At 36.8% G+C, this 15,087-nt stretch overlaps 1 protein-coding gene across 1 annotated transcript in view; it reads left to right on the top strand.

Moving 5' to 3' along the window:
- The first annotated feature begins 10,323 nt into the window (after positions 1–10,323).
- The window catches only part of ank2b (ankyrin 2b, neuronal), a 127,837-nt gene continuing 123,073 nt past the window's right edge, over positions 10,324–15,087 (top strand). The window contains exon 1 of the mRNA XM_055156129.1: positions 10,324–10,452. Coding sequence (XP_055012104.1) covers positions 10,324–10,452 — 129 coding nt within the window. The remainder of the gene's footprint in view (positions 10,453–15,087) is intronic.

A 15,087-nucleotide genomic window follows, 5' to 3' on the forward strand; every position in this document is an offset into this window, starting at 1 on the left:
GGGTCATCATAATCCCAAAATTACACCTGGTAATTATTATAATACTCAAATCAGATTATGGAAGAAAGGATGGGTTTCAGAAAGTGGGCCAGGGTCTGTGTGACTCTGAGTAAGGATGAATTATGATTTCATTACGGCTCCAGAGTATTATGGGAGAGCTCATTTGTGTCGAGGAGGGCCCCAGATAAATGGACCATACCCTCGTTCATACTGTGGACTATTCTCGTTCTATATTCTCCGGATATTAATATTTTGAAGATGCTGTGGTTGGGCATTTTTAATTTTGATGAATAAATAGATAGTAATGAAAATGTGTGCAGCTTGTCTCGCATCTTAAAGGTTCAATAGGTGAGGTTCAGATGATGTCATTGTTTTGTCATTACCTAGTGTCTCCGCTCAATTTCATTTCTCTCCAGCGACTAAGTCAGGAAACGGAAGTTGTAGACCACACACCGGCCAATCAGGGAAGAGCTGTGAAGCCATGACGTCAAACTCAAGCGCCCGTTTGGGTCCCTTTGTGGTGCAGCACAACCGTAAACAAAGCGGTCGAGATGGATGTAGGAGAAGACAAACATTCTGTGTTGGCAAAGATTCCCGAGATCGAGGATTTAAAGCTGGAATAAAAAGAATGTTTGGTGAATTTTATCAAGGGGAAAGATGTTATTGCCCTTCTTCCTATGGAATTTGGCGCATTACATACGTCACAACCAAATAGCAGCGATTGGTTAAATAAAAAAAGTACCCATCTACCGTCGAGCGAATGAATCCTAATGCTGCGAGGTCAGACAGTTTCCACAAAGTGAAACTGACTGATGAATCAGACTAGGGAAATATTGTGGCTGGAGGCAGAAAAACATAATGGTGGACAAACACAGTGCCTGTGACTTTGTGTTCTCCCAATTTCTCTACAATAATGGTCAATTACTGCTACATTATCGGATGCACAAATACAAATGAAGAAGCTCTTTTTTGTATTCCGAGTGAAAAGAACCAACAACGTCGAATTAAATGCTTTTCAAACATCCGCAGAGTGAACGTTGACGATCCGAGCAAACCGTGGACGCAAAATTGCCTCATGTGAGATTTAATTCATGTTAGAATGTTGTTACCTCATCAAAAACATACCTGGAGTTGTGTTTTGTTTCATTCACAAATGTCTGAGTAATCCTTTATTATTAGTCTGTTTCCATCTCCAAAGCTCAAAATGCTCCTCTCTACCTTGTGATTTCATGAAGTTAACAGCTACCCTTTACATTTTGTTTAAAATAGATTGGAAATTCCAGGGGCTGCAGTCATCCAAATGATTCTAGTGAAGATGTATGGAGTTTTAAAACAAAGCAGAGAACTTCCTGTATTACCACATGACATCACAAGGTGTAACAATGTGTTTTCTGTTTGAGAGAAGAACTCAGCCTAAATGCAGGATTTGTGCTTTAAACATGTGAATGAAACAAAACACAACTCGAGGACAACATTATAACATAGATAGAAAACATTTTATTTATTTTAGTTATTTATTCAATATTTTACCAGGTAAATCAGTTGAGAACACTTTCTCATTTACAGTGACGACCTGACCAAGAGGCAGAATAAAACAAAAGCATAAACAGAAAACACTCACACATCAACTACAACATGAAACAGTGAAACAATTGCAGATTAAAGATTTAAAAGTGTTAAAAACAGGTGCAATTATCCTGTAAAATACTCTGGATGGAGCAGGAGTGCAGCGTAAATAGCGTAATATGAGTCCTTTAATATTTGCCCTTCTTCACTGTATGTTTTCTTATTTGTTTTATTGAATTTTTATTCTTTTATTATTCACACAGAGCTTCGATTCCTGCTCGTTGTGTCCTTAGGCAACACACCTCACCCACCTTGTCTATAGTGTACATATTGTGTGTGTGTGTGACTGGTGTCCTGCTCCGAGCTGGTTCATTAGCGAGAGCAGCTCGTGTTGATGAAGCCCCAGAGACACACTTCTCCAGTACAGCTCCTCCGAGACACTTCACCACCTTCCTCAGCCTCCCTGTCGCCACAGACACCGCCCCTCACCCCCGTTACCATGGAGACAGGTGATGGAGACACGGTTATGAGAGTCAGCGCTGCTTAATCTGGTTAATCTCAATAAAAAAATCAAAATTTTAAGTGCACGTATTAGTAATCTGCACCGAAACGGAGCAAAGGATCATGGTCTATGTAGTTCCCTCTGGTTTTTTTTAGCATTTGCTGCACCATAATTCTTAATTTAAGCAAAGAGGCTTGTAATTCGATATATTGTGATGGCCCACGATATTATTGAGAGACTTTTTACGATACAATATGATATTTCGGTTATTCGGTTATTTTTAGTACTTGTATTGTGCTTGTATTATGTATTGTGTTGTACTGCGATTGCCCTTGTTTATTCTGTGTTTGTGTACAGCACTTTGGCCGGCTGTAAAGTTTTTAAAGTGCTTTATAAATAAAGTTGGTATAGTGTAGTATGGTACGTTGCCAGTCGCTACTTGTTCCACCAAATGGATTCTACTATAGTCTAGTCTAGTCTTCCTTGTGGTGAAGAGGAGGAAATTAAGAGGCTGGAGTGGCTAATGATCGTGCAGCTGGAGTAAAGATGGGATGGAGGAGGAGTGTGCATATGAATTCCTTGAGTGGAAGAGGCAGAAACAAGACCGTTTCCCCTAACATTTCTGGTTTACAACATTTTTCTTTGAACAAGTAAATAGGGATGTAACAATAACCAAAATATTGTGTTATTGTATTGTCAAAACTCTCACAATAATACTGAGAGCTGTCACAATATACAAGTTCCTTTGGTTAAATGCATCGTTTTATAGAAGCAACTAGAGTTAGGCGGTAATACGGTATTACTATATCCTGCGGTATCACAAAGTAGCAACGGTATCAGTTTCATTACTGTCATTTAAAAAATCTGCAAGAACCTAATATAATATGTATTGATACCTACATTTATTTGCTCAGTATAAATGAATGTGTGATTGTATTTTCAATTTACGATTTAAAACTAATAGTGTCTATAATGTTTCTTTTAACTGCGTGGGGAGATGACATTCGAGTAGTTTCATTCCGTTGTCACTTGGTCCCAAAAAAATACAAGTACTTCTGCAATTTAACAGCATTTTGACATCAGGGGCACATTTGTTTACATTTTACAGAAACAAAACTTAAAACCACATGGCTCATTTGCATAAACTATAAAGTGCTGATAAAAACAGCTCTTTCTGTCAGCTTCTGTCGGACTCAAAAAAACAAATCAGTGGAATATGAGTGTTCTTTCTGTGACAGAGGAGATGCTGCTGATGGTGAGTCTGTTCTGTGCGTGTATCATGTTGGAGATGGTTCACATGAAACTTTTCAGAGATTATAAATCAGGAGGACATACACATAGACCGTATAGCGATGTGGCTTTGTAGTTTACAAAAGTCGTACTAAAACATTTTGGTAATATGAGAAGGTTAACGGTATCAAAATCTGAATACCGCCCAACCCTTGTAGCAACAGCTAAAAAAACATAGGGAACTACATGTCCCATGATTAATTTCAGCGCAGACAACATGAAGAAATATGTTTTTTACTTGAATTCTTGGGATTATGACAGTAATAATTCACATTTAAGTCTTGTCAAGGTATTTTAAATGCAAAAAGTATCCTGTCTACTATTATATTAACCACTCCAAAATATTGTGATAATATCGTACAGTGAAATGAATATTGTGATATGGATATCGTTACATCCCTACATGTAACTCATAACAACTAGGGGTGTAACGATATCCAAATCTCACGATATAATATCATAAAAAAACTGTAAATACATTACTTTTCCTCTTAAAATGCCCCGACAAGACGTAATCCAAAGCACTAAGACTTAAAAGTGCTTAAAACTGTTATTTCTTCTTGTAATCTACACTGAAATGGAGCAAAAGATCATGGTCTATGTAGTTCCCTCTGTATTTTTTAGCTATTTCTGCACCATAAGTCTTAATTTAAGCAAAGAGACTTCAATAATTCGATATATTGTGATGGCCCACGATATTATTGTGAGAACTTTGACGATACATCCCTAATAACAACCGTACACAGCAATTAACACGCAGAAAAAAATGAGCTAACCCCACTTAACCCCTTTGACGTCTCTACATCGCCCCCTGTAATTAACTCCACGTAATAAAGTCATTATTGTTGTATGATGTAACCCAGCTGCAACACAGACCCCTCTTTTGTTGAGGGGGAATCGTCGCACACCAGTATCTTCGTTTTTGACCGACGGTCCTTAACGTCGCGTCTCCTGGGGGCTTTGGTACAGATAAACGCCGTATTGTCTCATATTGTGGCTACGTCCTTTTTACCCGTACGTCCCCTCTCTCCCCCCCGTCATGGTAAAGATGAACCCCCCCCTCCTCTCCTCAGGCTGTTGACGCCCCACCCCCAGTGTTTAGAATGCACCCGGCGCGTGTCACCGGTGAAATATTGGCTTTAAATTGCTCTTAACGGTGACGATAGAAGCAGATAGGGTTGGACGTGAGGCGTATGTTTGAACGGTTCACTCCAGGCTATTAACAAGAAGACACAGGGGTGAGGCCAGGTTAATGGGGCCTGTGCGTCTCGGGATATGCCCCAAGGATAAAGCGATTGGGCTCCAAGGGGTAGGACGGTGGTGATGGGGCAGGTTTTGGCGGCTTTTTGTCTAGGTTTGTGTCATACTCAGGGGTACGTGCGGTTAATTATACGCGCAGAAGGTGTTGAGGTGAGAGTTTGGTGCCCTCATGTCTGGGGTTATGCTGAGGGGAAAACAAATTACAAACAAAAATGTACTATATGTCATTGTTTTCTTCTCATTATAAAAGTTATTTTGCGTATTGCTGGTTTAAAAGTTGTTTATTGTGATACTTTCTGAAACAATAATGCACACCGGTCTTGTTATTTATTAAGAATGGTGGTTTGAATATATGTTTAGACTATACAGTGTATTTTTGTTTTCCTTCAATATTTTTAAAAACTGACAGTTATTTTAGTAATCGACTCATCAACAATAGGGGTGTGCAAAAATATTAAAATATCAACATATTGTATCGTTTAATATGCTGATACAGTATCGATATATCCCCAAGATTATTTGTTGGTGTGTTTTACTAAATTATTTTGTTACAGTGCTACAGTTTTGTTTCTTGTTTAGAGGAAGGAAACTCGTTTATGTGACACATTTGTCATTTTCACAGTTTTAATGATTAAAATGTGTGTGTTTCATATTAACTTTGCACAAGAAGTGGTTTAACAAAGACGTTTAGTATCACAGACATGATTTAGCCTTTAGTTTTTATCGAATCGTATCAAATCATACCTCACTGTATCGAGATATGTATTGCATTGGCAATGTATCGTATATCAATGTTTTGCTTTCATTATAAAAGTTATTTTGCATATTGCTAGTTTAAAAGTGTTTAATATGATGCTTTGTAAAACAATCGCTTTTTATGATATGAGGAAAAGAATATATACCAGTGTTGCTATTTATAAAAAACTGGTTTGAATATACTTTGTTTAGACTATACAGTGTATTTTTGTTTGGATTAATCCTCTGTGTCTTTCAATATTTTAAAAATGATTCTTAATAGGGCTGCAATTAACGATTATTTTAGTAATCGATAGTTGTAGTTAACAATATTGCTTTTTTGGATTAGTCAACTAAACAAAGATTATCTGTGTTCTATATTACAACTTTTTAAACATATTTTTAACAAAATAAAATATGATGACTGAAGTGAAATGAAGTCTTCTCGATGCATTATTGGGAAAAGAAAACAGTTATAGTAGGTGTTTGTTATATCTGTGTTTTAGAGACTGTATAGCCCAGATAATAATTACGATTGTCAAAATACAAAATACAACTACAGATATGTTGTTTATAGTTTATATATCAATTACCCATGATTGATTACACTGCAAAAAACTAAATCTAGTCAAGTTAGAAAATATTTTATCATGATTTGAGTAAATTTCACTTGACAAGTAAAATTATCTGCCAGTGGAATAAGATTTTTTGTACTTAAAATATGAAAATACATCTGGCTACACTTAAAATTAAAAAAAGAAACAAACAACTTTCTTCACTTAAAATAAGAAACAAAATTGAATGTTGCTTGAATTAAGGAAAAAATACTTATTCCATTGGTAAATGATTTTACTTGTTAAGTTGAATCGACTCAAATAAAGTCAGATGTTCTTAATTTAAGTCATTTTAAGTTACCTAGATATTGTTTTCTGAATGATTTTTTATGATTCCTACTTATTTATATGTCAGTTTTGCTACATGCTTTTATTTGATTTCAGTTTTATTGTTTTAAATGCGGACTATTTGTGTAGTAGAGACTAGACTGCTGATATTTTTAGTTAAAATCTTTCATTTTGTAAAACCATTTGTGCTTTGTTGTTCAGTCATTTTGTCTATGAATACCATAACCTGACAGACGCAGTGAAACATGCTTTCAAATATTCATAAATTTCTATACTAATGTGATTTTTGTTCTTGTGTTTTAGGTAAGTCTTCACCTGGACACACTGGGGTTTCTGCTCTGACGATGCACTGATCTGCTCAGATAAGTTCACCTGCTTTGTGACACCACTAGAGGGCACTACTGTCATACTACTATTTTGTTTACAGTTTTTTACCATAGGATTTTGTAACTTCTACAGACTTGTGTATTATAGATCCATTTACATTTTCAGAAACAGAAATTAGAAGCAAGTTTTTGTGGCCGTAGTATTTTTAGGATGTACTGTAGTTGTATTCAATGAGGACTTGTAGTATTTGCGTCGCTGTTTTGTTTGGGTTTGCAGTTCCTTTTGACCCTCTCCTCCCTGTGAACTTATTACCTTCACTAACAAGATCTAATCATGGGGTCAAAGGTCATCGCTAGTGTACTTTCAGTGAGCCTCGTTCCGGTCTGTTGTGTCTGAGCTGCTTTCTTGTCCCGATTACATTTTGCATTGATATATATAAAATGTAAAAATGTCAATCCACTTTTTTTTGTGACGTAATTTTTACATTATTGAACAATACTGTCAAATTGTATGAATCTTGATTTCACTATATCCAGTTCTAGAGTATAACTAAGTAAAAGTAGTGAGATACTTGTACTTAAGGATAATTTTGATGTATCTGTACTTTACATAAGTACATTTTAAAGGTGATACTTTTTACTTCTACTTCACTACATTTGAGAGAAGGTTTCTACTAGTATACTTTCTATTCCACTGCATTTTTAACAGGACTGAAAAGTAATGTTTTATTATTGTTTAAGACTTGCTGAACAAGCTTAGGGTTTTATTTTAACACATTTGTAATTTGAGTAAACAAAAATATACAAATTAAAAAAAGCTGGGGGAAAAAGATGATACATTTCGTTTCTATTGAGCTAAATTCAGCACAAATCTTTATCAAAATCACTGCATTTCAAGCTGCGCAAAATACTTTTACTTTATTTATTTAATGTTTACTGTTGAATTGGATAGTGGTTATTTTTAGGAGACACTGTTAATGATGAAATGTAGTATAGAAATATATAGTTTCCTTAATGTATTTTGTACCTGCCCGAGGACTGCATATGGAAAGGAGCTTGTAGTTAAATCTGGCACGGAGCATCTTTTCTCTCTGAGTTTAATGTTTTCTGTGCCCTTGTTTTAAATAAATACATGAATAATTAATAAATGTACTCTTTATGTAAATATTTAAGCGGGTACTTTTACTTAAGTTGATTTTTTTCATAAGATACTTTTACTTTTAACTTGATTTGTTTTTTTGCCCTGGTATCTGTACTTTTACTTAACAAAAATTGAGTACCTCTTCCACCACTGACTATGTCTAGGTATGGTGATATGTTTAGGTTTTCTTTGTTCTATAGACTAACGCTCAGATTTAAGCCCACGTAGGCAGCTGGTGGTCTGCTAATCACTCTAAGACCATCAGATTAGGAAACCCTCTGTTATCAGGGAGAATTCAAGCCCTTCCTTTCCTTCCTTTCCTTCCTTTCTCTTATAAGACTGGCATAACTAAAGTGCCCATATTACGCTATTTTTTGATTTCTGTTATAATGTTGTTTCCTCATCAAAAACAGACCTGGAGTTGTGTTTTGTTTCATTCACACTTAAGGATGTAACAATAACCGAAATATTGTGATATTGTATCGTCAAAGTTCTCACAATAATATCATGGACCATCACAATATATCGAATCACAAGTCTGTTTGCTTTAATTAAGAGTTATGGTGCAGTAATAGCTTAAAAAAACACAGAGGGAACTACATAGGCCATGATCCTTTGCTCCATTTCAGTGCAGACTACAAGAAGAAGTAACAGTTCTAAGCACTTTTAAGTCTTAGTTCTTTTGGATTAAGTCTTGTCAAGGCATTTTAAGAGGAAAAAGTAGCATATTAACAGTTTTAGCTGTTTAGCCTCCTCAAAATATCTCAATAAATATCGTACCGCGAGGTTCATACCGTGACGATATCGTATCGTGAGACTTGGATATTGTTACCCCCCTATTCACACATGTTTAACACACAAACCCTGCAGATTTCAGATGAGTTCTTCTCTCAAACTGAAAACACTCTGTTCCACCTTGTGATGTCATGTGGTAATAATAAAAGAAGTTGTACAGTGTTGTTGTACATTGTGTTTTTAAATTTCATACACCTTCGCTAGAATCATTTGGATGATTTCAGTCCTAGAAGTGCCAGTCTCTGCTAAAAAAAATGTAAAAAAGGTGAAAATGTGGGTTTTAACTTGAAAACTATCACTTCATGACATCACAAGGTGGAACAGAGCATCTTGAGCTTCAGAGATGTAGACAGACTAATAATAAACGGTGACTCAAACATGTGTGAAAGAAAAAAAACAAACTCCAGGTCTGTTTTTGATGAGGTACATGGCTAAAAGCTCACAAGAGTCAGTTTGTGTGATACAGGACCTTTAATAAGAGCAATAAACAACAATATTCACTTAGATTTACAATGTCAGTGATTAAAACAAACAAAACAAAATTCCAAAACAGTGCAACGTGACTTCAATTCGCACTGCCGTCATAAGGTGGCACCACAGGACCAGAAATCCAGAAGGGTGAGGCTGTAGTAGCACTGCAGTGGACGTCTTTGCACAGTCTTCAAGGAGGATTTGATTAGAAAGGAGACAAGACAATTTCGATTCTGCGCATTGCTGTTAGATTTTAATGCACATTTGGGTAATAACGCAGCAGTCCTAGCGTGTGGTGAACGTGAATGTACGCTTAATTTATATTTATGTGTGTGCAGATACTGGAAAGGTCTGTGGTCTAGTCAGAGGACATGACTTAACTTTTAATGAGGAGTACAATGGTCGACGTGTTGATAAAAATGCGGATAAAAATGAAAATAGCCAATGAAACTACTAGGCGAACACTGATATTGCTTTAAATACGTCTTTGCATTTGTTTTTTATATTATTTTTGCTATTAAGAGCGAGTTTATGCGTACTTTTGAGTAAATTACTGCCACATTTTTGGAACTAAAGCGATAACATATGAAAATTGCATCCTAATTTTAAATATAACGCGAATTGTTGACCAAATATAGGTTATACTTTACATTTTCTTGACTTTATCTTGCATTAAATTGGTCAAAATTTACTTTATTATTGAAAACAGAAGTGTTATGTAGATTTATTTAGTTAGTGTGCAAATCCCAGCACCATGGACAGTGCTTATATTGTAGCTTCGCAATCTTTTTTCTCTTTTTTAGTCATAATAAATCACAGTTTTCCATAACACCGCTGAGATAATTTTAGACCAGCATAATTTAAACACGTGTTCTCCATGACTACAAGCTCAAATATCTGCTATAGGACTGTTCCATCCTTGCACTGTCTCCCCCTCTGACTTTTTGGACAGTGGCGCCTTCCTTTTGCCAGATTTTTTTTTTTTTTACAAAGGACACTCTGGGGCGCTGTCACACCGTGTGCCCCCTCCCCGATGTTTTTTTCTTCATAATCCTCTTGTGCATAATACAAATCAAAGACCAGGTTTATTCCCATTGCTTCAGGAAGCAAGGGGGCGTGGCTTCCTCCTCGTCTCTCCCCTCCGATTGGCCGAGAGCTCCCACCTCTGCACGCCTGGGTATGCCTTCTCCCACCCGTGCGTGCTCGGGATGCAGTTGGCCAGACGGCAGAGTGGAGGAGAGCGCTCGAGCAACTTCCATCGAGTTTAACCTTGAGATGCGTTAGTTGCTCGTTTTCAAGAATTCTCAGGACACGGTAAACGGTTGGAGAGCAGCCATGGCGCACGCTGCGGCTCACATTAAGAAAGCCCGGTTAGAGATGGACCCAACGCCAGATCAGAAGGCGCTGGAGAAAGCCCGGGAGAGGAGGAGGAGGTCCAGGGAGAGGGCTGAACGCAAGCGCAAGGTACAGACAGGGACCGCGGAGAAGAGGCGTCCTTTTATCTGGCACCCCATAGCACCCATCTCACCCACTGCCACCCACCATCTCTCGCCATGTCACCTTCATCAATCAGCTCTCTCACCCGTGGACTCACCTGGACTCTCATCTTGTCCCGCACTGGCTCAAGTCCAAATCATTGCCATTGTTAAATCCAAGCAGGTGGAAAACCTGGAAATGTCATGTTATTAATGAAAGTCACTCAAAAATCATTCATGTTACTGTGATAGTTACTGTACTTTTTTGCTTTTGGAGTACTTGTTAGTCAGTCTGGTGTTGTGATCAGCGTATATGACACAAAGAATGTTCTGGAAAAGTGATGGGCTCCCTCATAAAATGTCATCTAAAATCATAATCCATGCAGTTATCATTAAGGCTGAAAGTTGCTCGTTATTAAAGTCCTAGATCGCATTTTAAACCTGTTCAGATGAAGTTTTTGCTGCACTATTGACACCAGAATCACCATCGCTATTTACAGTTTTTGCTTTCGTCTCATGCGTTGCTGAGTCAGGCTTTCTGTCATTACAAATGGGGCTGAGTATCATTAAGAAGTTGCAGATACGATACATACCTCGATACATAGACCACAATACGATACATATCACGATTCAGTGCACTTTTGATTCGATACGATATATTTCAAATCAATTCAATACGGGTGAATAAAAAATCATGACTGTGATACTAAACATCTTTGTTAATCCACTTCTTGTGCAAAGTTAAAATGAAACACAAACATTTTAATCATCAAAACAGTGAAAATGTCAAATGTTGTTGCATGAAAGAGTTTCCTTCCACTAAACAAACAACAAAACTGTAGCACTATAACAAAATAATTTAGTAAAATACCAAAACATACTCTTAGTGATATATCGCTTCAGCAGCCCACGAGCTCAATACTGTATCATCACATTAAACGATACAATACATCGTTATTTCAATATTTTTGTGCACCCCTAATTGCAAATACTGTATATAATATTACAAATATGGCAGTAAAATGTCTTAGAAAAGGAAATACAGTAGGTGTATACTGTTGTTATTATCTTAAAGACTGACTGCATTGCAAAAATCTGGTCTACTTCATATAATTAAACATGATGTTGCTTACAAATCCTGTGTATTTGTGGGACTCCCAAAATGTTCAGCATTCTGTTGCATGGGTGAAAATAGCGTTCGATGTCCCTAAACCCTAAATTAAACCAAATGAACTGTTTATAAACCTAAATCTAATCTTAACTCTAAACTTAACTTTAGCTGATAGTGAAATAATAGGCTTTAGTCACGCTTACATCACAAACCAGGAAGATGTTTGGAAACATGCGATGACAACTTCTGGCAGGCTCTGTACGCAGTAGTAAGTCTGACAAAATCTAGGAGAAATGAGAAAATGTCCCAGTTTTCTTCATGTAAATGTCACTGTAGTGTTCCGTTATGTTCGGCTAATCAACAATTACAACCGTACCTCAGTGATGCGATTAGAAGAGACGAGGCGCCAAATTCAAGATGATTCCAAACAGAACATACATATTCAGTCTTCATTTTACCACTGATCACATTTACTTCAGTGGGTTTGATCACATTTATCAGTCAGCGAGCGCAGTGTCGGAAACTACACTGTCGGGCATTGCATGTTTCCAAATGTCTTCCTGGTTTGTGACGTAAGCGTAAATAGATATATAGGTCAAAATTAAACATTTGCTAAAAAATGGAAAAAAATTAATGCTAAGCTCCACCCCCATAATGAAATTCCGAACATTTAAGGAGTCCAGTGTTCGACTACGTTTATATGATGACAGTCTGAACAGAAGACGCAAAAGCCGCGTCTTCACTTTTTATTCTGCATTTAGACGAGCCTTTTCAGGAGGAAATCTGCGTGCATACAGTGATGCAAAATGTGTGGAATTCGACTGGATATGCATGCCAGATCTCTGTGTACTGTATGTATGTGACGTAAACGTGTACGCAGCGTGAGCAGATCTGACCAGAGTTTTGCATCTTGGGCAGTGTAGACGGAAACACTACGGTGCAGCGCATTGAACTTTTCCACTCTGGAGGGTGGTTTCAGATTTTGGCGTTTTTAAGCCCCAAAAACGCCGTCACTGTCTAAACAAAAGGCACTTCTGATAAAATATTTTGTCATTTTTACCTACAAGCATTCTCGTGTAAAGAGGCATGTGATATTTTGTGGAGTCTAACAGAACTGTTAATCTGCTACTTTTTTCTCTTAAAATGCTTTGACAAGACTTAATCCAAAGAACTAAGACTTAAAAGTGCTTAAAACGGTTATTTCTTCTTGTAGTCTGCACTGAAATGGAGCAAAGGATCATGGTCTATGTAGTTCCCTCTGCCTTTTTCTTTAACTATTGCTGCACCATAACTCTTAATTTAAACAAAGACACTTGTAAATCGATATATTCTGATATAACTTTGACAATGCGATATCACGATATTTCGGTTATTGTCACATTCCTACCAAATAATGATTTAAACACAAGGAATTATTAAAAAAAACATTTGAAACCTCTGGTCTAGCAACGAAAGATTCTTATCTCATTATTGGACTAAGACAAGTTAAATATTATTAAATGGACCGATTACAAGCTTAAGTTGTCTGCACTATAGCCACTAATATTATGTAGGCAGGTGTTAGGGAACATCGTCACCTCTTCTCTCCTTAGGTGTATTTTCCTGATCTAAACTTCATTACAGATTGACCAATCTCTCGCTCAAAACAACACAACACCTCGCGAGCCTCGAGCCGTCCTCCCGCTGTTATTGCTGTCTGCTGCCTGTCCTCTTCTCCTCCTCCAGCCCTGAAGGATCTGCCCTGTCATCTGCTCGTCTCCTCGTCATCGCAGACACACTCCAGTGTTATAAGCGACTGCCGCGTTTCTCATCAATCGCTTTCAATCACCGTCTATCACCCCCATCGCCGTGCAGAAGCGCAGTCACAATGAACTCGAGTAACCTGTGATATCCACTACTGTAGTCACGTTTCTACACACGCTGCACTGCCTGTTGTATCTGTAGTAGTTTCACGCTCCATGACTTTACTCTGATGGCTTATAGCGGGGGGCCGATATAATTCTAATAAAGCGTCCCGGAAGTCGGTTTTAAAGCTCAGAGTACACATCCAGGGACTGCTTCGGGATCGCTCTGAAAGGTTATGCCAAATGTTTGAGTAGGGCAGAGTATCATTAAGAAGTTGTTGATACGATACATACCTCGATACATAGGTGAAGATACAATACATGTCTTGATACAGTGCACTTTTGGTTCAATATGATATATTTCAAATTGATTTGATATGGTTCAATAAAAAAAAATAAAAAAAGGTAAAATCATGGCTGTGATACTAAAAGTCTTTGTTAAACTACTTCTTGTGCAAAGTTAATTGGGCTGGGTGCCAATACGATACATACCTCGATACATAGGCCTCGATACGATACGTTTTTCGACACAGTGCACTTTTGATTCAATACGATATATTTCAAACTGATCTGACACAGTTTGTGAAAAAAAAAAGTGCAATACTGTGAGTGTAATATTAAAAGTCTACTAAGTTTGTGCAAAGTTATTATGAAAATCAGCCATTTTACTCATCAAAACATTGAAACTGTCAACACAACTGTAGCTCTTACACAAAATAATTTAGTAAAATATACCTAAAATTACTTTTCGCTATATATCGATACAGCAGCCTACGATATCGATACTGTAGCATCAAATTAAACGATACGATATATTGATATTTCAATATTTTTGCACACCTCTAAAAGTTAATATGAAACACAAACATTTTAATCATCAAAACAGTGAATATGTCAAATGTGTTGCATAAAAGAGTTTGCTTCCTCTAAAAAAGCAACAAGCAACAAAACTGTAGCTCTGTAACAAAACAGTTTAGTAAAATATACCAAATAATACTCTTGGCGATATATCGATACAGCAGCCCATCGTATCACATTGAACAATATAGTATATCAATATTTTGATATTTTTGCACACCCCTAAAATTAGGTTTGGTTGTGGAATTTGTTAATCAAGTGAGCTCGTGCAAATAGTATTAGCACTTTAGTATTTAAAAGTGTGTACATTTCTAATGTAGGGTCCACCACCTGCTTGTCTTCTTGTAAATGTAATTGCTTTGTCTAGATTGTTTCATAATATAGATTAAACCTATCTATCAAGAGGGAGACAAGCAGTGTAATATCGATATATCGTTTTGTTTAATGTGATGATGCAGTATCACTATATCGCCAAGAGTATTTTTTGGTGTATTTTACTAAATTGTTTTGTTACAACGCCACAGTTTTGTTGCTTGTTTAGAGGCAGGAAACTTTTTTATGTGACACATTTGACATTTTCACTGTTTTGATGATTAAAATGTTTATGTTTCATATGAACTTTGCAGAAGAAGTAGTTTAACAAAGATTCTTAGTGTCACAGCCATGATTTAGCCTTTATTTCTTATTGAACCATATCGAATCGATTTGAAATATATCATATCGAATCGAAAGTGCACTGTATCAAGATATGTATCATATCGGCAACTTCTTAATGATACCCAGCCCTAACAATCAGGTTACAATACTGAGC

Source organism: Boleophthalmus pectinirostris, unplaced genomic scaffold, assembly GCF_026225935.1.
Source record: "Boleophthalmus pectinirostris isolate CB_2022bp ecotype Guang Dong unplaced genomic scaffold, ASM2622593v1 HiC_scaffold_20, whole genome shotgun sequence".
Taxonomy (NCBI): Eukaryota; Metazoa; Chordata; class Actinopteri; order Gobiiformes; family Gobiidae; genus Boleophthalmus; species Boleophthalmus pectinirostris.